Source organism: Cydia pomonella, chromosome 9 (genome assembly GCF_033807575.1).
Source record: "Cydia pomonella isolate Wapato2018A chromosome 9, ilCydPomo1, whole genome shotgun sequence".
Taxonomy (NCBI): domain Eukaryota; kingdom Metazoa; phylum Arthropoda; class Insecta; order Lepidoptera; family Tortricidae; genus Cydia; species Cydia pomonella.
The window spans coordinates 10,276,372-10,297,609 of record NC_084711.1 but is presented as its reverse complement, the minus strand read 5'-3'; the positions used below and the strand labels follow the sequence as shown (position 1 = coordinate 10,297,609).

Genomic DNA, 21,238 nt, shown 5'->3' with positions numbered 1-21,238 from the left:
TTTTGTCACTGGGACAAGGTACGAAGTGGAACAGAAATCAAATTTCTTGACAGTAGGTACCAACCTCTAGTCTTAACCAATAATTTGTTCCTAGTGCACGATATGGTGGGCATACGCCCGCGCGTGCGGCTGGTGGGGCGCGGCGTACTGGGCGGCGGCGGCGGCGGCGCAGGGCCTCGCGCTGGCCGCCGACTGCTGGCTCGGCTACACCGCCGCGGGCAACGCGCACGCGCCCTTTACGGACGAACAGGTACCGTAGTGTCGCAACCTTTCACTTTTAAAAAACTATCCAAGTTAGGTATAGATCACTTTATATATATGATTTATGGCTGACAATAAATAATGCCGTGATAGTAGTCGAAGCTACATTGGCTTAATAGACGTATGCAGATAACTATATAACTTCATATACTTATGATTTAGCGAAATGTTTTACAGTTTGGCTCAACGGACCTTAAATCAAGACTGACGATAATAATTGAAATGAAAATGAAATGGTTGATAAGTACCTATTAAAACAAGCTACGAGTACACATTTATCTACTTACAGAGGCATAACCCTTCCTAACTCTGTGACCTCTGATCTATATACCACCACGAAGATGCACAACAGGATGACACGTGACTCGTTGGTATTTGCAGATGTGGGAGTCAGTGCGCAACTACGCCCTGGTGTGCTGCGCGGGCTTATGTTGCGCGGGCGGCGCGCAAGCAGCATGCGCGCTGGCCGGCGCTCGCGCGCGCCGCACGCTGCACGAGCGCCTGCTGCATGCTGCGCTGCACCAGCCGCCGCTGCAGCAGGCGCCCGGCGCCGCCCTCATGCGCTTTGGCGCGGATATCGCGGTCATAGACAAGGTATATTCAGTGCACAATTAAGCGCTTAATTTCAGCGTCACTCAAGCCGCAAACTCAAAAAGATTTTTATTTTTGTGGATTGCTTGACTTGATTTTTAGGAAATATTTTTTCTGTAATGTCTAATCAACTAGTGACTCTGTGAGCTAAATACCTCGCGAACCGCTATTTTGAATAATTGCTGAAAACTGAATTAAAAACAATCCTTATAATTATTGAACCTTAAACGAATTCTACGGATTCCATTCACGTGTTTTTTGCCACTCGCGCGACATGTTTCGGGGAGCCTAGTTCTCTTTTCTCAAGCACTAACAGTGCGAGCAGAGTTCACGACGACAGTTCAAATTCGATTATTGAACTTAACTGTTCTTAAACTTCATCATTCGTTCAATAATCGATTGGTTAATCCGACACGGCCTAAGAAAACATATTTGCCCACGCTGGAACGCAATGAATATCATAGTTGTGAGCTACCACGACCATGATTTAATAACCTTTTTTTTTCAGAAATTGCCCATTGCTGTGAGCAGATGGGCACAGCTAGCGTTGTTGTGCGGGGCCGCACTACTTGTCAACGCGGTCACCGCGCCGTGGACGCTGCTCGCGCTGCTGCCCGCCTGCCTCGTCTATCTGTGTCTGCAGTCGGTGTATTTACACAACGCGAGGTAAGTATCATTTTTTTTTTCGGTAACTGCTGTGATCTAATATATGAGACAAAGTTATATTTTCAAAATAATGTACATGATATATTTCAAACGTAACTTAAGTAAATTATTGAAAGTGAAAGTATGATTACTATGCTATAGGTATATTGCCGACTAGCTGTTGCCCGCGACTTCGTACGCATGGATTTGTATGTTGGTGGTTATATAGGTACATGAGCATAGAACATTATGCAGCAAAAGGTAGCAGTAGGGAAGGTTAATCACTTGTTAATAATTATACAACGCATGAGATTTGTCTGACACAACCTACGAAGTGAATAAAAGTGAAAAAAAAATCCAGTCTAATGCAAACTTTAAACCCTTTTCAACAATTTGGGGGATTAATACTTTCAATGAACGCCATCTTAAAAGAAAACTCGTACCACATGTAAACTTCTATCCCCTTTTTAACCCCCTTAGGGATTTAATTTCCAAGAACGTAAAAATAACTTTTTTTAATCTTACATTATGTTTTTCTATGAAGTTTTAAAACATTTGTAATGGATTCAAAGTTTCAACCCCTATTTAACCATTTTAGGAGAAGAATTTTTAAAAACGCCTAAATATTTTTTGTTTTATTCTAATAATATGCCCATATACAAAGTTTCAAGTCTCGCACTCAAAAAAATGTTTGACTTCCATAGAAACATTCAACCCCTTTTTCACTACCTTGGGGAATGAATTTTTAAAAACACTTAAAATTGTTTTCTTCTCTTTCAATGAAGTACCAATTTACGAAGTTTCAAGTTCCTAGCTTAAGTTAAATTATTATAAAACTTGAACCCCGTACAAAATTATTCCCCTTTTTAACCCCCCTTAGGGGTTGAATTTTCAAAAACGTTGAAATAACTTATATTTGCAATCGGCTATTATGCCTTTATAAGTTTCAAAGCATTAATAATAGATTCAAATTTTCAACCGCTTTTTAACCCCTTTAGGGGAAGAATTTTTAAAAACGCTGAAATTACTTTTCTTGTATTTTAATAATATGCCTACGTACAAAGTTTCAAATCCCGGACTCAAAAATATATTTGATCTCGATACAATCTTTCAACCCCTTTTCACCACCTTAGGAGTCGAATTTGTCAAAATCGCTTCTTAGCTCTTGTACACTTTATAAATGCAACCTAGTGTGTAAATTTTAACTTTCTAGCATTTGTAGTTTCGGCTTTTGCATTCGTCTTAATAATATTAGAAGATATTTGTAATCTTATAATCTATTCATACATTTTTAATTTTGTAGCTGCAAAAATGTACTTTAAGGGATTGCATTCTCAAAAGTCTGGATCATGTGTGGCTGTAAATCAGCGTGTATGTTACAACCGTTCAATTTCAAAATCTATGCTATCTTCGTAATTAGCATTCCCCACCAGGGGCCATAGTTCACGTCGGCTACGTTATATTTTAATTTTGATCCTATTTTTGTAATTAAAGACTCATAAAACCATGGAAACGATACCCATATTGATATTTTGCGATTTCAACCCCATTGCAACCCCACCAGGGGGATGATTGTTCACTTCAGCTACGTTATATTTTAATTTTGATGCCATTTTTGTAATTAGCGTCTCAAAATACTATGAAAACGATACCCATATTGACATTTTGAGATATCAACCCTATTGGGGACTTTTCCTCCTCTGAGGGGTTGAATTTTCAAAAACCTGAAGCATGTGTTACTCATTTATCTTTAGGAATACTCCTGTGAAATTTAGAATAAAATAGTCTAACTAATCTTGTTTCCCCATACAAACTTTGGACCCCCATTTCACCCCTTTAGGGGATGACTTTGAAAAAATCCTTTCTTAGTGGACCCCTAGACCTTATAAGGAACCTACTTGCCTAATTTGGACTTTCTAGTCCCAGCGGTTTGGGCTGTGCGTTAATTTAAGTCAGTCAGTCAGGTCTTTCACGTTTATATATATAGATAAGTATATTTTCTATTATATTCGGTATTCTATTCGCAGAGAATTCCAACGTAGCGAAGCATACAGCGCAGCAGGGGTGGTGTCCCTGGCGGCGCAAACGCTTGCCGGAGGCGGGACAGTGCGCGCGGGCCGCTTACAACCGCGCCTGCGTGCCGCCTTCCTCAAGCGGCTCGACCGCAACCATAACGCCCTTCTGCTACACAACTCGGCTATACGTTGGCTGGGGCTGACGCTGGTAACTAACCTTTTTTGATGGTCACGTATCACGTCGCCATTCCTAACCATTCCCTCTATTCCCTAATCCACCATGAGTACAAACAACAACATGATGCCGCTAAACAACTAATACCTACATACTACACGCCTATATACGACTTCTGAAACTAACAACAGTAACTGCCTTAGGTACTTTAACCGCAAGTTACCGTATTAGAGTGATAGGTACCAAGAGAAACTGATAATAGGCTGTCTAAACTGTTTATATTTAATATGGAATACTAATCAAACCGTCCGAATAAATACCTCTTCTAAGTGTAGATGATTTTTCTATTCAGGATCTTGTGGGAGCCGCAGCAGTCTGCGTCTCGCTTGGCGTAGCGTTGTACGACGGCAGTGCAGCGGCAGCAGGACTGGCTGGGGCCTACTCTCTGCTGCTGCCAGCGTTCCTCGCTCATCTGGCCAAATGCCGCGCAGACTTAGACCTTCAACTAGCGGCCGTTGAACGCGTCCGCGCGCATACTGCTGTACCGCAGGAAGATTATCGGGAAGACTGTAATTAGACTTTATGAAACTATATAATGTATAAGCTTCATGATAACCACCAAATCCCGGTTCATGCTCAATTTATAATAACACCCTAAGTTAAATGCATATCATATTCATAAGGTACAAAATGTTTTGTTTAAGGTCCAATACCGACGGGTTGGAAACGAGATGGGAAGATTGAGTTTGAAAACGTTACCGTCCAAGGTCAAGAGCCGGGCACGCTTCCAATACTTCACGACATCAATATTTCTATAAATCCCGGTGAAAAGGTACGGAATCTCAAAAAATCATGATTTGTTTAGCTGCCCGCGTCGGGCGCCAACTTTAACAAGTCGACTTAACTAATAAAAATATTATTTTAATCAATTCACAATCGAATTGTGCCAACTGTAGATATGCTAAACAGTCCATAAACTTTCAGGTCGCGATATGTGGTCGCAGTGGCAGCGGCAAGTCGACTCTTCTATTGTCCTGCGTCGGCGGGACCTCCATCACCAGCGGCCGCGTCCTGATCGATGGAATCGACGCGACGCGCGTGCCGTTGCGCACGCTTCGACATCGAATCGTCGTTCTACCGCAGGTACGTATAAGAAGCGTATGAAAAAGCACAGGTGCAACCTTTTTTACTAGTGCTAAAGGTGTGAATGTTTCCGATTTAAACTACGAAATTGCAGGCTCTCGAGATCGAGCGCGTGTGAACTGTAGCATAAAGCGGTGGCAATCCCGCTAACCATGCTCTTTATAGTACCTAATATTTGACGTCACGAATGTTAATAATATGTTTTTGACATACACAGGAGGCTATTATGTTCTCTGGCACTCTACGCGAGAACTTGGATCCTCTCGCCGTTCATACAGATGAAGAAATATGGCACAGCATCAGAGCGGTCGGACTCTTTGACTTCGTTACATCCCAACCTGCTGGTTTAGGTAAGAGTGTATTATGCTTAAACGTAATTATATAGTCCGTTCCGTAACATAAGTATCTACTTTTCTATACAATTAGTATGACTACTTGGTTGGGGTACCGACTTATACCTACATTTAAATTTAATTTTACACACAATCTGTCTTTATTCATCACTCTTGTCATCCCCTATCCATGGATACCCCTCGAACCCCTCGAGTCCCAGTACTTTAAATGTCAATTACTTCTTAAGGGTTTTACGACATTTTATTAATGCCTCGATATCGCATTGATGCACATTCCTTATTTTTAAAATCTGCAACCGCCTTCTTCAAGGAATCTTCTTACTAAATACTTAACACACATAAAATAATTCGCCCCCATGACGAAAAGCATCGCAGATGTGGGTACTATGCTGCTTTGAAGACACTGACTCCTTTATAAGACACGTCACGATTCCCTTTTCTAAGCTGATCTTCTAGCCTCAGTCCGGTTTAGCCGAACACCTTTCAATTGATCAAATTTTCGATGTTTATATGTTCTCTTATGTTCCAGAATGTCCTGTGGGCAAAACGCGATGCGGTTGGAGCGACGGGCGGGCAGCGCGCGCGAGTGCCGCCAGGGCGCTGTTGCACGCGCGGCTGGCCAGCGCCTTGCTGCTGGACGAGCCGGGCGCCGCGCTGGACGCGCCTGCCGAAAGGAGCCTGCTGGCCAGCATAGCAAGCGCCGTGCCCGATACTACTATCATCACAGTAGCGGTAAGAATCATATTCAAAATATGTGGACAAGGTACACTAATATGGCTGGAGTGAAAGACGCGTAGCGCTGTTAAAGCTCTGTTGGACGCGCAGCTGGGCAGCGCGTTGCTACTGGATGAGCTGGGTGCTACGCCGCCGGATGCGCCTACTGAGTGGACCCTGCTGGCCAGCATAGCGAGCGGGGTGCCTGCCACTACCATCATCACAGTCGCGGTAATGGTCATATCAAAAATGTGTGAACAAGACACACAGTGGCTGGAGCGATGGGCAGACAGCACGTGCTTACGCCGTAAGAGTCATATGTCATATCCATAATGAGGGTAATATGTGGACAAGACTCCCCGAAGCTACCTACAGGCGGGCACAATGAGATGCGTAAAGATAATCGTCATCATAAGATAATCAATGTTCAATTAAATTTCTCTCCGATTTATTGATGCCATGGCGAGGTAAACAGAGTTCCAATGTTAAAGATTACAGTGTTGTGATGAAATAAGCTTGATATCGTGTTGTGGCCGGGCCAGATGAAATAACTCGCAATCGAGGTCAGTGCTCTGATATTTTTAGCTTAAAAAATGTAGTTCAACCCAAAGTAATAAATTATAAAACGACATTCTTTATCCAAACAACTATATACTTAGGTACTCATCAGTTAAAAAATAATTCTATTTCTAACCTAGTCGTCAATTTACAATCTATATCTAACGATAATGTCAATAGCGACGCTTGATAGGTAAAAGATCGCCAAATATCACATGCGAGAGTTTCAATTTATTCTCATTTACTTGCGTGTTACAGCATCGCGTTTCATCGGTGCGCGGATACGACCGCGCAGTGGTGTTGGAAGCGGGCCGCGCGGCCGAGCAGGGCGCGCTGCCGGCGCTGCTGGCGCGGCCTGGCTCGCGCCTGGCGGCCATGCTCGCGCAGCCGCACGCCTGACGACTCTATACGACGGCGCAGTGGTGCTGGAAGCGGGCCGCGCGGCCGAGCAGGGCGCGCTGCCGGCGCTGCTGGCGCGGCCTGGCTCGCGCCTGGCGGCCATGCTCGCGCAGCCGCACGCCTGACGACTCTATACGACGGCGCAGTGGTGCTGGAAGCGGGCCGCGCGGCCGAGCAGGGCGCGCTGCCGGCGCTGCTGGCGCGGCCTGGCTCGCGCCTGGCGGCCATGCTCGCGCAGCCGCACGCCTGACGACTCTATACGACGGCGCAGTGGTGCTGGAAGCGGGCCGCGCGGCCGAGCAGGGCGCGCTGCCGGCGCTGCTGGCGCGGCCTGGCTCGCGCCTGGCGGCCATGCTCGCGCAGCCGCACGCCTGACGACTCTATACGACGGCGCAGTGGTGCTGGAAGCGGGCCGCGCGGCCGAGCAGGGCGCGCTGCCGGCGCTGCTGGCGCGGCCTGGCTCGCGCCTGGCGGCCATGCTCGCGCAGCCGCACGCCTGACGACTCTATCAAGTGCAGCTACTATTTCTTACACGATCCCGGTTCGATATTTTAGTCGTTTTTGAAGTCCATGCGCGGATCTTTGAAATTTTAAAACGCAGCTAAGGACCTCGTCGATGTAACTAATACCTTAACGAAGCGACGAAAAACAACTCTGACGCATGTCCAAAATAAGCTGGTCTCGCTGGTTTGTTATGTATCTTCTAAGATAAAGAACCAAACGCCCAGAATTAGGATGAAAAGACTTATAAGTATTGGATAAGCACAGCAACTCGAAACACTAATGAACGCAATTGTTCCATAGATCGAAATCCAATAAATAATATATGTGACTCATACAATAATGGTAACACTAGGAAGTCAACTTAAAAAACTGTATAATATTGTTAGAAATTGACGATAACAATGGCAAATTAACTGGATATAAGGCGTAATAATTTCACTCGACAGCAAGCTCTCGGGAAATAACATCAAGCACTTTATTTAAATAAATAAATAAAAATATAATGTGGGACCATCTTACACAAATCACCCCGTCCCACAGTAAGCTCAATCATTTAGATAATAAACAATTCAAAAATTACCTACATGCAATAAAATTCCGAGACGAAAAGATTTTCTAAAAAGTGTGCAGAAAGTGATACGTTTCTGCACAAGAGCATTTTACTTTCCAAGTACGTCTTTTTTTTACTTTAAGCTATTTGGTTTTAAATACAATACACAACATACAATTACAACGTATACATTCTGATTTTTAACTCCCCATTCCATAAATAACGATACTTTTACCAAAATGGTTAATTTAATGTCATATTTTAAGAAACACATGTATTTTACTTTCCTCGTTTTCGAAATGAAAAGTACCTTTCATGCCTTGGTTAACAATCTACTATTTGACATCTGTCAAAAATCTGTGTCGAGTCATTTTATCTGTGAATTATTATTATTTAATACTACTTATAAGTAAACTTCTTAATATAATTCTGAATACTTGCAATTGTATCTAATTACTGATTAGGTATACAAAACAGATTATGCTTATGTATTTAAATTATAAATAGATACTTAAATTTATTTTAACAGCACTCAAGAAAGTGTAATAATCATGATACCTGGTCATAAATATTCGCTTTAAGGGACCTGTACGTATACTTCATATGACATGAATGATAATCGTTGTAGTTTATAGTGATAGCATTTTTATTGAAATGCTCAGTGTGTACCAAATAGTATTGAATTGTAAATATTGGTGAGTAATACTCGAATGCAGACTGAGTTCTTGGAGTAAGAGAGGGAGAAATAAATGATCAAAACATGTAGTGGTTTTGTTTCCAAACTGTATTCCGATAGAACAACAATTGCACATTCCTTGTTAAAGCTCGCGCCGCGGGCGCCCTCGGAGACAACGATACATCATAAAATTATATCACTACATAACAAATTACAACAATATATTTACGTTGGCACCGATTTATATATATAAATATAAAACATTTGTGTAACCACACAATCCATATAAAAATATTTACTTAAAGTAGGCACTTACGTAAATATACTTACAATTTAGTCTAAATAAATCTCGACATCATTAAATTCATTTTCTCTTATCGTACTATAAGTATTGGCATTCACGGCTCGCCGGGGAGGACGGGTATAGTTCACAATGTCTGATCTAGGTACGTCGTGTGCTTGTTAATATAATATATCATTATCATACATAACTGAAAACTACTACTTCTTTGGTAAAAACATAAAAAAATCACCCTTGTTGCAGGCTGACAAAACGTCAGTTAAAGGCACTAGATTAACGCCACATCGTTAAATCAAATATATACAGATATATTTACACTCCAAATTCAGTAATATTCGAGCATAATGTAAGTTGTGGCAATTACTTCCTCCAATATTGTCTGGTGAAGATTTGACATCGAAAAAGTTCAGCTGCCAGAAGTGCTGCTACTGGTTTTTTTTTCGAATAGAAAATATTACGCGAAACTCTGCGTAGAGAGCGCCACTAGCACATACTGAGGGCCTCCCGCGAAGCACAACAATCGAGATTTCGCATTTTCACTATCACTCTTACATATTCGAGCGATCCAGAAGCAGATAACGAAATTTCGATTTTTGCGGTTCGCGTTAGGCTCTGTGTGAACCAACCGCCTTGATGCATCAATGTCTTTGTGAAAACTTCTCAAAAAACTGTTTATGGCATAGCATGTATACGTTTCTCTACGGTTTACAACATGTGCTGGTGCTGCGCTCTCGCGGCAGAACATTACAGTAATACCCCCTATTGCTGTAAAAGAGAACTAGAAATGTTCTGTTCAAGAAATTTTTCTAGATCACCTATCACCGTCCTTGGATTCTAAAATTTAAGTACCTTAATGTCAGGCTTTACACGAATCGTAATCCACTGGCGTGGGGCCGGCTTACACTTCAATAATTTTGTGCGTTGTTGAATATTCATTCAATTGCAAGTGAACACCAATATTTTGCACACTCGCCAATCACCAATATAATTTTGTGTGCAAATACCTCTTACTTTTGAATACGTATAAAATATTAAGCATTAACAATGAAGACACCTGTAGGGCTAAGATGGTCGGTTTTTCATCATCTGTCATCATGCCTGTCACGATCTAACAAGTATGTAAGTGCGAAAGTGACGTATAACAAGTGATAAAAATGCGACCATGATACCGCCGCTGGAATCAGTATAATCACGAATAATTTTCTAAAGTGGCATAATTATGTTTCGAGCCCTTTGCATAAAAAAAGTTATAAATATCCATCGAAATATTTTTTTATATTAATTGTAATGTATATAAATTATTTCATGAGGTATTTGTACATTATGTGCCTAAAAAAAGACCATACAACATAACTATGTAGGTAATATTACTCTCTTCGCCGGCCAGGGATTAGTAAAAACATCCTACACGTTGTTTCTAATTCACGCTAGTGCAGTAAAGGAAACGGCAGTTGTAATTCCAACAAGTTAACTAAGAATAAATAGCAACAAACGAGAATATAATTTATTCAAAGTTCTACGAGTAACATTATACTCACTAGTATGATTATGTAAAAAAATATTAAAAACATATTTTTGCTGCTTCATCAAATTGGAACTGAGTGAGATCACAAACACCGTGTGAAAATACTAGACATGAAACATTTCACTTACTCCACAACAACAAAGAAATACTACATTAGTCATAGATGTAACAAAGTCTAAATGCTTCAGCGAGTAAGGACAAATACTAGCAAAACTATTCACTACTTATGTTTGAAATATAAAACGGTGTATATTTTCTGTAGGACTTTGGTCGTACGTCGATATTAGAAACAATGCAGCCGGCAAAGAGACAGTCACGAGATATTCGCGATGCGAGAACAATATTAAAGTTCATCGAATTAACTTGTCACCTGAGTATTGAGTGAGACGATATTAAAAATATACGTGTTTTAAGAATTTAGTTACATAAATATACATCTCTAGTTATAAAGCGGTAAATGAAGACGTGCCAGATTCAACAAGTGAAAGAAATAAAGAAGTGGCATAAGTGGATGATTAAATTAACAAAAATAATCTAATGATGATCGATATAAGTACAACAGACAACAGGTACATTTCGTTCAATAGAGCACTCGCATCAAGAAAAACCTACGACTAAAAATTCGTGTAACAATTCCACAACATATCACTCTCACCAAACATCTTGTACTACATCTGTATTATTTTCTAGGAAAATACAGGCAGCCGTCCCACTGCCGACGGAGAAGCGACGTGCTATCAACTATTTCCTCAGGAAATATAAAATACACGTGTGACAGAGATCCATATAACAATTCTTGATCACTGACCATTCACATTACTGGCGACCGTTCCTCTTCTCCCTCAGGCAGTGAGCCAACTATCTCAGCAAGAGTATTCGGTACAGACAAGTGCAGCAGCGTGTACCCGTACAAGTGGAGGGCTAGCCCTTGGGCCTTGTGTTATGTGGGCTCGGTCTTGACGGCGGCGCTGCCGGCCGCGGCGGCGCGCGCCTCCTCCGGCAGCCGCTCGGGCGCCGACAGGATGTCGGTGGTGGTGCATAGCACGCGGAGGGAGTTTAGGACCGCTGCAATACAAACAAACGTTATACCAAAAATATATATAACTCCGCATTAGGGAATGCAAATCGGTTATACGTAACCGAAATAATCGGGTATAACCGATATAGTAGTAGGTTCATTCCCTTCGTTCAAAACATTGATAAATAAATAAGCTACTTCAACATCTGGGAATTTAAGCAATCAAAGGAGACATAATAAGTCGTGCACAAGCTGTACATAATGAGGTTTCATGCTCTAGGGCAAGAGTCATCACATGCTGGACCCCGGTCCGGATGCGGACCGCCGAATATTTTTTTTACCTATTTAATAAACTCAAGTAGAAACGGACGTCATATTATTTAAATACTCGGACTTGTGAAGAAACTTATCGGTGACCCTTGCTTAAGTAAAGTCATCTATTAAGACCCTTATTGGTTCAGCAATAGAGTGCTAACCACCGCGCACGTTGGTACGAGCCGGGCCGATCAGTGGGGCCAAGTACTAATTTATTTAGCGCCGAAATTCGCTCATATATAAAATAATAAATGACAAAAATGTTTTGTTTATGTTATGAAATTGGTAAAAATGATAGACAAAAGTGTTGAAGTTCCTGATTTTTGGACTAGGTAAGATACTGTGTAAATTTTGTTACCTGGCCGCATCTCGACGAGCGAGCAGTGCTGCTCGGCCCACAGCAGCGTGGTGCGCACGAGGTCGGCGCCGCTGCCGCACGACACGCACGCGCTGAACGAGTCCACCAGCGCCGCGCACACCACGCTAAACTGAACCAGGGCTAAGGAAACAATTATCTATATGCGACAAAACAACAATCATTGGGGGCCCTGTCGGCACGGCTGATCGACGCCACTGGAGACCATAGGGCTGGCGCTTACCTCTCCCAGCGTATATCCCTGGCAATACAGAGAGGTAACGCGGCCAGCGTTATGGGATCTTTGCCGCAGGCGGAGGCTTTAGAAGGGGTATTCTTTTATAACTAATTTGTTTATTAGTATATCTTATAATTTTAGTTTTATTTAATATTAGTTTAATTTTTAAGTAGTTTTATTTGATGGCTAGTTTAGTTTTAATTTTAGTACCTATATAAATTTGTATTGCGTTGGTGTAATAAAAACCTCCTATTCTGTAATACAATCATTATGAAAAAGACTATTATAAAAACCTGAACAAAGCAAACAATGCAATATGTTGGTTTATACCGATGGCCGGCGTTGGGGTAATATTAGCCGCAGAAAACACGCGAGTTAACTGCCAGTTCTACTAGAAGTTCGCGTAACGGCTGCAATGGGTACATTGGAACGCGTTGCAACTTATGTACGAACAGAACCGCGACTTTTGACGACGTCAGCGTAGATAATGTGAGGAAATTGAAAACATTCACACCCATTAATTACTTTGCCCCACATGTGGATAAAATGCAACTTTCTCATTCGTTTTTGAACAATCAAGAGGGCCTTTACCAGTCGGTGTGGTGAAAAAGTAATTTATACCGACATCATGGCACCGAAGGGTTAAAACTCCTTCGGGCCAAAGACAAACCTGTATTTTTTCAATGAAAAAGGATACCAGCCAATACTTCCAAGTGTGCATGGTGCGCGAGGCCACGTGGCGCGCGAACATCTCGCGCAGGCGCCCGGCGCGCGCGCGCGACACCGGCGCGCCCGTCGCCGGCAGCAGCGAGTGGCAGTTGCTGTACACACAACGTTTGCTCTGCTCACTGGCGGTTGCTCGACCACAATGCATCAATGGCCTTATGATTCGGTCAAGTTATGTTCTAATGTATGGGGACGACAAACAAAATATCCAGTTTGAAACTAATGTAGTATGATATCTGGGTATGGTGCTTTACGCACACCAGCGTCCTCTCCCCAACCCCCTTTTTTAATAGGGGAAATGCGTTTCTCACACCACCCAGGCGCGGGGACGGGCCTGGGATGGTTATGTGACACTCCCATATCGGCTGATGAGACCCATGGTTTACCCACTAAAACCCCTCTGTTGCCGCCTCAGTGCTATAGGGCGAGGTCCCAGGAACGCCGAAGTACTCTTCCGCCCACCCCCTGACGAAACCCCCCTTACTAATGACGTGGTACATCATCAGAAAAAACATCAGGCCGAAAAGCTATTAAGGCACGAGATTTTCCCTTATCCTGCCACGGCCTTTAACTTGTAATGTCAAAGATAACTTATAATTTCAAATAATGATACCCTGATCCCCTAGTAAATGAAACGAGGCTCTTGGAAAATTCATAGTCGCTCCGTTATGAGTGGAAAATTAGAGCGGAGCGATGGATGCCTGCATGTATATTGTTGTCTTTATGTGTATGTATATTATTAATCTATATGTTTTTTTGGTTCAAGAAGATAAATACATTATGTTATAAGACGATAACACTTTTATCTCTCAAGCCAATAACAAACTATCCTAAAATAACATGCATTCTCATTTGGACACAGATTTGATATTCGAAAACAAACATTATAAAACACATGCCTAATGAATCGCAACCTAGTCAAATATAATTACGATAAATTAAGAAAAACGAGTATTATATTGACATTAGATCTGATTTCAAGTATCAAGAGGGTTTATACTAAGTCAAAACAATGTTTTTTTTTTCTATTTAAATATTTGTATAAAATACTGATAACTCACGATATGGAATTGTTCAAACATTCGATTTGCTGTCGTAAACTTTCCATTTCCTCTTTTATTTGGTTTCTCTCAGCTTTCAACTGTTTTATGTACTCTGCTCCTTTTTGTAGCATGGCAGCTTTGCTTATCTGTAAATAACAAACAGATCTGTCATTAACTGCTGTAAAATAAAGCCTACTTTATTTACATATGCTCTTAGAGATTGTAATCGGTAATATCATTTATCATGCGCGACAAATGAACATCTACGTAAACGGCCACGTCGATACAGATGACAAGATGCTGTCAGCTGTTTACGTTAATCAGATCATAGGACAGGAGTCTACCTCGCAAGGTGTCGCGGAATTGAAAGGAAAGCTCTGCTTCAACGCATAACAACCGTATGTTTTTTTTTTTAAACGACGGTGGCAAACAAGCATACGGCCCGCCTGATGGTAAGCAGTCACAATGTTAAATTTTACAATTACATTAGAAAAGTCGTTCTAATTTTATTACTCGACGTGCAATCAACATTTTTTTAGTTTAAATTAAAGATTTCGCCGCTAGAGTCAGACCAAGCTAAGTTGGCAGCAATTTTGACAGCCCAGACCGTGCAAGTGTTATTTTAAATGTCAAACTTCTATGAAATTATGACCTTTACTTGCACATGCTGGACTATCAAAATCGCTGCCAACTTTGCTTGGTCTGAGTCTATTCAGAGCACCAAAACCAAAGTGCGTAAAACTTAGGGTCCAGGTGTACACCTAAATCAACAGTCCAACAATGTGTTAAAACTACTTTTTTCTACTCGTCGACTGTAATGGTTGAATTAAGATTTCGTATACCAAATTATAATTGCGTACGTTTCGTGTATGGGCTCCCAACTCAACTATAAAATTTCTTTCGATACGCTTTAGTCAACTATAAAAAAAAAAAGACCACACACGTGCCGCCGCGCTCTCATAGAAGGGAGACGGGCGGGCGGGGGCTCGCGCGTTTTTGTCTTTTTGTCTACTTAGGTACTTACCAATTTTCATTAATTATTGAGGTTTTATAGTAAAAAAAAAATTATTTGTGATGACTCGTAGAAAAAGTATTGTATACAATAGTGATATAATCAAGCTTTTTAATCTCGTACCTCACTTAGGCAACTCTAAGAAAAGCTCTCTATTATATCACGATTGTTACAAAATACTATAGCGGCCGTGGGTTACACGGAACAATGGTAGTTGAGGTTACCTTAGCGGCGGGGTTGGCGTTGAGGTGGGGTATGAGCGCCTGCAGCGTGTCGAAGCCGGTCTTGATGTTGTAGCGTCGCTTCTGTTCTGCGTGCATGTGCGTGCGGCGCGCTTCGCGGGGGGAGCCGGCTCGCTCGCCGTCAGGAGACACGGGAGGTGAGAGGCTCTGCGCGTAAACAAAATTGACAACCTGTAGCGGTCTGTTAATCAATATTTCACAACTGCACTATTTATTTCATGTATTTTCGTACAATGAGTAGCTGAGAGGGTGTTTAACATAAAGGGGTAAGAGCGAGCGTAGATATTTTTATCTACCTCCATATCATATCTTACCTACAATATGTTCAGAAGCGATAAGCTAATGGCTTATATTAACAAACCTTCATCTGTGGTTGAATCGTAATTTTAACTTTACGTTATCCGATATACGATATATTTTGATTACATTAAAATTTACAACATCTCTGAGAAGCAAAGGAATTTGATTCGACCACTATTCTTATATCAGTCGATGTGATGTTTTAATCAAATGAATAGTCAGTTGCAAAAAAAATTAACGAAACTCGCATGTTACTTGATATCGAACGATCACGGCAGTCAGCCCCCGATTCTAGTTAAAATAAAACTACGGATGCGTGACATGCCTGGAAAAAGTTTTCATTTACCGCTATTTGACATTTTGTTTGTCTTTTAATTAGTTCGTAAGTATAAAAGTAGTTTGTTTTGTTAAGATTATCATATGGATGTAGATAAAGCAGTGTATGTAAATAACTGTACATAATAGGGTATTTGATTGTATTTAAAATAAACTATTTCACACCATGCACGAAATAAAGCACCACAACATTAATAGAGAAACGTAGCCAGCAGTTATTTTTAAACACTATTTCTAATTTGTAATTCGTATAGAACTATAAAGAGTAGGTAACTTGATCGTGACGTCATTTGCTGGTGATTTATATAAATTCCATAGTACACAGATAAAAAAGATATCTTAATTCAAAACGCAACTCTCTTGCGCACGGTTGCTTGAATAAAATAATAAATTGCTTAGTCCAATAAATATGTCTTGAGTTAAAACCAACATAATTTTTAAAAGGAGAATAAAAATTATTTCGTTTTATCTTTACACATTTTTAAAGCGAATAGTAGTGATTAGAGTTAAGATATTAATTATTCGCCGCAAGAAAAAAAAACGTCTTAGCAAGAGATATAGCACGCTCTTAAAAAACGGTTTTATCTTGAGTAACTCTTCCTCAAACCAAAAATATTACCCAATTCCAAAGAAGAAGCACCAACATTTTCCTTTGAGACTTTAAAGTTTTTAGACAAGAGCGATAAATTCTTGGTTTGATGTTTTCAACCTACAGTCAAGAGCCAAAGCTATTTCAAAGAAGAAGCACAAAAATGTTGCTTTGAGACTTAAGTTTTTACGCAAGAGCGATTAATTCTTGGTTTGATGTTGTCAATATACAGTCAAGAGCCAAAGCTATTTGAATGAAAAAGCACCAAAACTTTGGTTTGAGACTTTTACTAAAAAAGTATCAATAAATTTGATGAAGAGGACAAAAGCGCTGGTGGCCTAGCGGTAAGAGCGTATGACTTGCAATCCGGAGGTCGCGGGTTCAAACCCCGGCTCGTACCCGCTCGGAACTTATGTACGAACATTTGATATTCACCAGTCGCTTTTCGGTGAAGGAAAACATCGTGAGGTAACCGGCTGGGATTAGCCCCCAATAAGGCCTAGAGGCCCCCTCTGGGTTGAAAGGTCAGATGACAGTCGCTTGCGCTAAGAGATTTCAGCTCTAGATATAAATAATATCATATTTCACATTGAGTAACGTACTCTTGAACCAATGCTTTTTCTTGTTTTTATGGAGAAATATAATTCTCAATTCAATTATGAGTATCTTCTAACCCCAAGAAACGAAGTTTCTTGGCACAAGTTCTTTAAGTATTGCACTAAGACAGTTAGGTTCAATTTAAAAAATACAATACTTAAAACGTAAACGCTCTTGGTGAGAATAATGAGCTTTTTAAAAAAAACTTTTTATAGCTCCGATAGAAAATTTAATTTTTTAGCTTAAATAATAAACTTTGAAATATTTTGTATCTTGACACAAGAATTTTATTGTTTCCTTATATAGGAAACACAAAATGTCTTGACACAAGAGTATTTTCTTGGCTGGAGAAATATTTTTTTTTCTATGTAGCAAATCGTTTTGTCAGTTCGAAAAAAGAAACTGATTTGAATAGTAGTCAAATACCCTATTAGGCATTAAAATACTCGTGTTAAACCCTCACTCGTATTTTAACGACCTTCAGTATGTAGCAGTCACATAAACTACTATTTAACAACTCGCCTGCATTAGAAACATCTGCTACAGGCATTACATCTTGCTTTTTGCACAGTTTGATTTTCTACCTTGATGCAATAATCATAAAGTCAATATTACACCTTGTTATAAATACCGACTATATATTATTATTTTTATTTGTATCTAAGTCGATAATTAATACTATCTGCCATCACAGACCCGCTTTAAACTAGGTACCTGTAATGTTACGCTGAAATAAAATAAAATAAATGTGGCGCTATTTCATGTATAGTGCCATAAGTACTAAAGAGCGGTACCTGCTTGACGCAGCGGCGCACGTGGATGTACAGTTCATAAATATGAACACATTTGTCCACCTTAATCCATTGCAATAACTTGAATAAATGTATACATATTTATGAACTCGACTGTACTAACGGTTAGTTAGTAACTAACGGCTATACATTTACCGTTATTCATAAAACTTTACGGGCTTGATTTTTTTAAATTGTTTTATCCCTTTCTTACAAATACATAAGTCAAAACGACAGATAAAGATATACGATCAAATTTAAGCCAGTAACGCGTTTATGAATCACGCCATTTAATCACACATACTCCCCGCAACATGCTGAAAGTACATAAAACTTGGAATCAACATTAATAGAGCGAGTAGAAATTTTGAATGTAAAACTGGTTTATGAATGTAGATTTATCTCTGAACCTTGCCGATAAAAAAAATAGGGGTTCGTTTGAATTAAAATTATTGGTATGGGCACGAGAGTTGAAGTCACGCACACAACAACAAAATCATGTGATGACCGCGAGATGCGAGAACTGCCAACTGCAAGATAGACCAAAAAGTGTCTTCGAGGTTTTTTTTAGCTTAATATTGTGCGCTAAGTCACATTTACTCATTCATTCTACACAAAAGATCCCTATGGGTCGAAGTGTATCCGCAAGGGCCCCCGGTTATTAGAAGATACTCATTCATTAATTCAATACTGTTGTTGCGATTAGTACTCTGTGTAGCTGCAGTATACACGGTGTAACGCGAGGAGCCCAAAAGATTTTAACCACACATTTATGGGGCCATAAGAAAAAAATACATTTTTTTTATAGTTTATGTAAATTTCGATAAAAAGAAAAAAAAAATTTTGTTTTTTTTTAATGTATTTGTACCTAAAAATGTAATGTAATTAGTAAACCTGTCACTTAAAATGATTTTTTACTTTTTTTTCGTAAAACCTAGTTTTTGCATAGTGTTATTTGTTACTTTTTTAACATCTATCAATAAGGTTATTTAGACTACGCCCCATAGTGGCATCATCACCTTCAAAGGCGTTTTGCACTAAGTAAGAAAACGAAGATGTTTTTTAAATTGGTTTTAACTCTGAAACTAGGCGAATTCCAGAAAAAAAAACACATTTTAGTCTTTAAATCTGATCTGCAGCGGTATCATGGTCGCATTTTGATCACCTGTCATGTCATGCGTCACTTTCGCACTTACATACTTGTTAGAACGTGACAGGCATGGTGACAAATGATAAAGAGCCGGCCATCTTAGCCTTACACACACTGTTAAAATCTTCCGTGTTCCTCTGTATATATGAGTCCGATGACAAGATAGAAACAGAAAAAACAGATAGATTTTATTGACCTAAGTAGTAATGAAGATTTGTTTATTAATTTCCTTCCGCAATCATTAATTTTACGCATTATACTGTTATAGTCGTGACAAATAATGTCACAGGTCAAAGTAAACATATCTTGTATCTGAGCTGGTTTTGCGCATATCTGAATTTCAAGGCGTCACGTGGCCTGCTGACAGCGAAACGAGTAAAATATTTGTTAAGCAAACGCTTTAAAAAAAATCAAGTAAAATAAGTAGATAAGTAGGCCGTCGATAGATTTAAGAAGAATATAATAACATCTTAACGAAAATAATGATTTAATAAACAATTGTAATATTATCACCAAGCCCTCGTTTCGCATAAGTATTAGGTCAAGGAATTTTAGGTACAACAAATTATTATTTTTTATTTACGTGCGAAGCTGTAAACTGACTAAATCTATTACCATAATGTTCTGAAATAAATGTAGCCTTAATTTTGATATAAAAACGTATAAATTTTTTGGTGATGTCTACTCCACCACGTTTTTATTGACACTAGGACAGGAAATGCGATTTACGCTGAGCTGAGTGAACGCTCGAGCGGGGAATGTAGCGGGCGCTGCGGCGTCTATGTTAATCAGTACACACAGGCCTAAAAGCTACATGTCCCGCCGAACGCTCCGCTGGATGCGCCCCAAAGATAACTTAGTATAGAGGCGTATTGTCAAAGTAAATGTTGTTGTGAACTAAATTTACTGCAGGACTGCTACTCTTAGAATTAAATATGGCCATTTGACCCATGTTCTTTCACTGATATACTGTGTTAAATATCAAACGCCATCTATTCGAGCATAAATCTAGATTTATCGAGGCACCTTTTTTTCTTGACTTTATTTATCTTACACGGTGTTATATATATCTTTGACGCTACTAAAGGTTTTATGCAGACGGTGTGAAAACTCGCAAGGGAATTTCATTACATTATGTTACTAACTATATCGGTCGACTGAATTGGATGTAGCCTCAATAGTCCGCAGTTTAACTAAAATCGCATGCGACTTCGCGCGCCGTTTAATTGAGCCCTAAGTCCGTGTGTAAACTCGGATATAATCCTGTAGCTCAAGCTGTCAATTCGGTTATCTATAGATATCGTTAGATTTGTACCGGTTATGGAGTGGAAGTCTGATTATTTTTAGGTAGGTATGTACTTAAAAATAAAGCTGAATAAAGATGATGAAATAAAAACGAAAACATTGCGAACATATTGCAGTGAGATAAGTCCGACCTTGACAGTATCTTAATACTTTATTGGAGTTTTATTGCCAAGATAGGGGTAATTGGGGTGACTGACCTGGTGGGGGGACATGACGTCGCTGCCGATGGGCGACGGCTGCCCGCGCCGCTGCGGGGACTTCGGGTCGCCGTCGTCCGCGGGGCTGTTTACTTTGTATACACTTTGTGCTGCAAAAAAAAGCGAAGCGTTAGAAAAACGTTCCAGCTTTTATTTAACATTATGGGAGAATATACTAAAACAACAACTAGTAGTTAGCATAAATTTCTTTACTCTTTTTTAGGGGTGTTACAAAATTTAAAATGTGCTGTTTATCTGTCTGTGTACGGCTATTGTAGCTTTCAGGTGTCGTTATCTATCGTATAAAAAACAAATTCATGTGTATTTCCGTGCGTAATGATTACATTTCATAATATCATACTGAGTCGCGTAATATAACACTTAGGAAGAATGATTGAACACAGCACTGCGGCAGTTGTCAGGCGCTGGTGGTTGTGAGTCGATTTACCAACGGGTCTCAGCTGAGGTTCGCGCATCGTGTTTGCTGCACTGCGAACTCAAAACGCGCTTACTGGTAAATTGGGCATACTCTGTCACGAGACTTGAGAACAAGCGGTGTTGATTGCTCGTGTTTACAATTCATGACAATACAATGACATAGAACAGTGCGCGCG

The 21,238-nt window shown here is 40.1% G+C and overlaps 2 protein-coding genes across 4 annotated transcripts in view; one reads left to right on the top strand and one right to left on the bottom strand.

The window, feature by feature from the left end:
- Positions 1–8,673, top strand: part of LOC133521319 (ATP-binding cassette sub-family C member Sur) — a 33,713-nt gene extending 25,040 nt beyond the window's left edge. The window contains exons 19-28 of the mRNA XM_061856218.1: positions 95–250; positions 643–855; positions 1,361–1,518; positions 3,525–3,720; positions 4,040–4,256; positions 4,392–4,519; positions 4,672–4,830; positions 5,048–5,180; positions 5,713–5,915; positions 6,714–8,673. Of these exons, the coding sequence (XP_061712202.1) occupies positions 95–250; positions 643–855; positions 1,361–1,518; positions 3,525–3,720; positions 4,040–4,256; positions 4,392–4,519; positions 4,672–4,830; positions 5,048–5,180; positions 5,713–5,915; positions 6,714–6,854 (1,704 nt within the window). The 3' untranslated portion in view covers positions 6,855–8,673. The remainder of the gene's footprint in view (positions 1–94; positions 251–642; positions 856–1,360; positions 1,519–3,524; positions 3,721–4,039; positions 4,257–4,391; positions 4,520–4,671; positions 4,831–5,047; positions 5,181–5,712; positions 5,916–6,713) is intronic.
- A 1-nt stretch (position 8,674) lies between these two features.
- Positions 8,675–21,238, bottom strand: part of LOC133521321 (carbohydrate-responsive element-binding protein) — a 32,212-nt gene continuing 19,648 nt past the window's right edge. For all 3 annotated transcript variants that reach the window (XM_061856219.1, XM_061856220.1, XM_061856221.1), the window contains exons 12-17: positions 20,625–20,734; positions 15,342–15,506; positions 14,124–14,251; positions 13,034–13,157; positions 12,102–12,231; positions 8,675–11,475 (exon numbers count right to left, since the gene is read on the bottom strand). In XM_061856219.1, the coding sequence (XP_061712203.1) occupies positions 11,351–11,475; positions 12,102–12,231; positions 13,034–13,157; positions 14,124–14,251; positions 15,342–15,506; positions 20,625–20,734 (782 nt within the window). In that variant the 3' untranslated portion in view covers positions 8,675–11,350. The remainder of the gene's footprint in view (positions 11,476–12,101; positions 12,232–13,033; positions 13,158–14,123; positions 14,252–15,341; positions 15,507–20,624; positions 20,735–21,238) is intronic.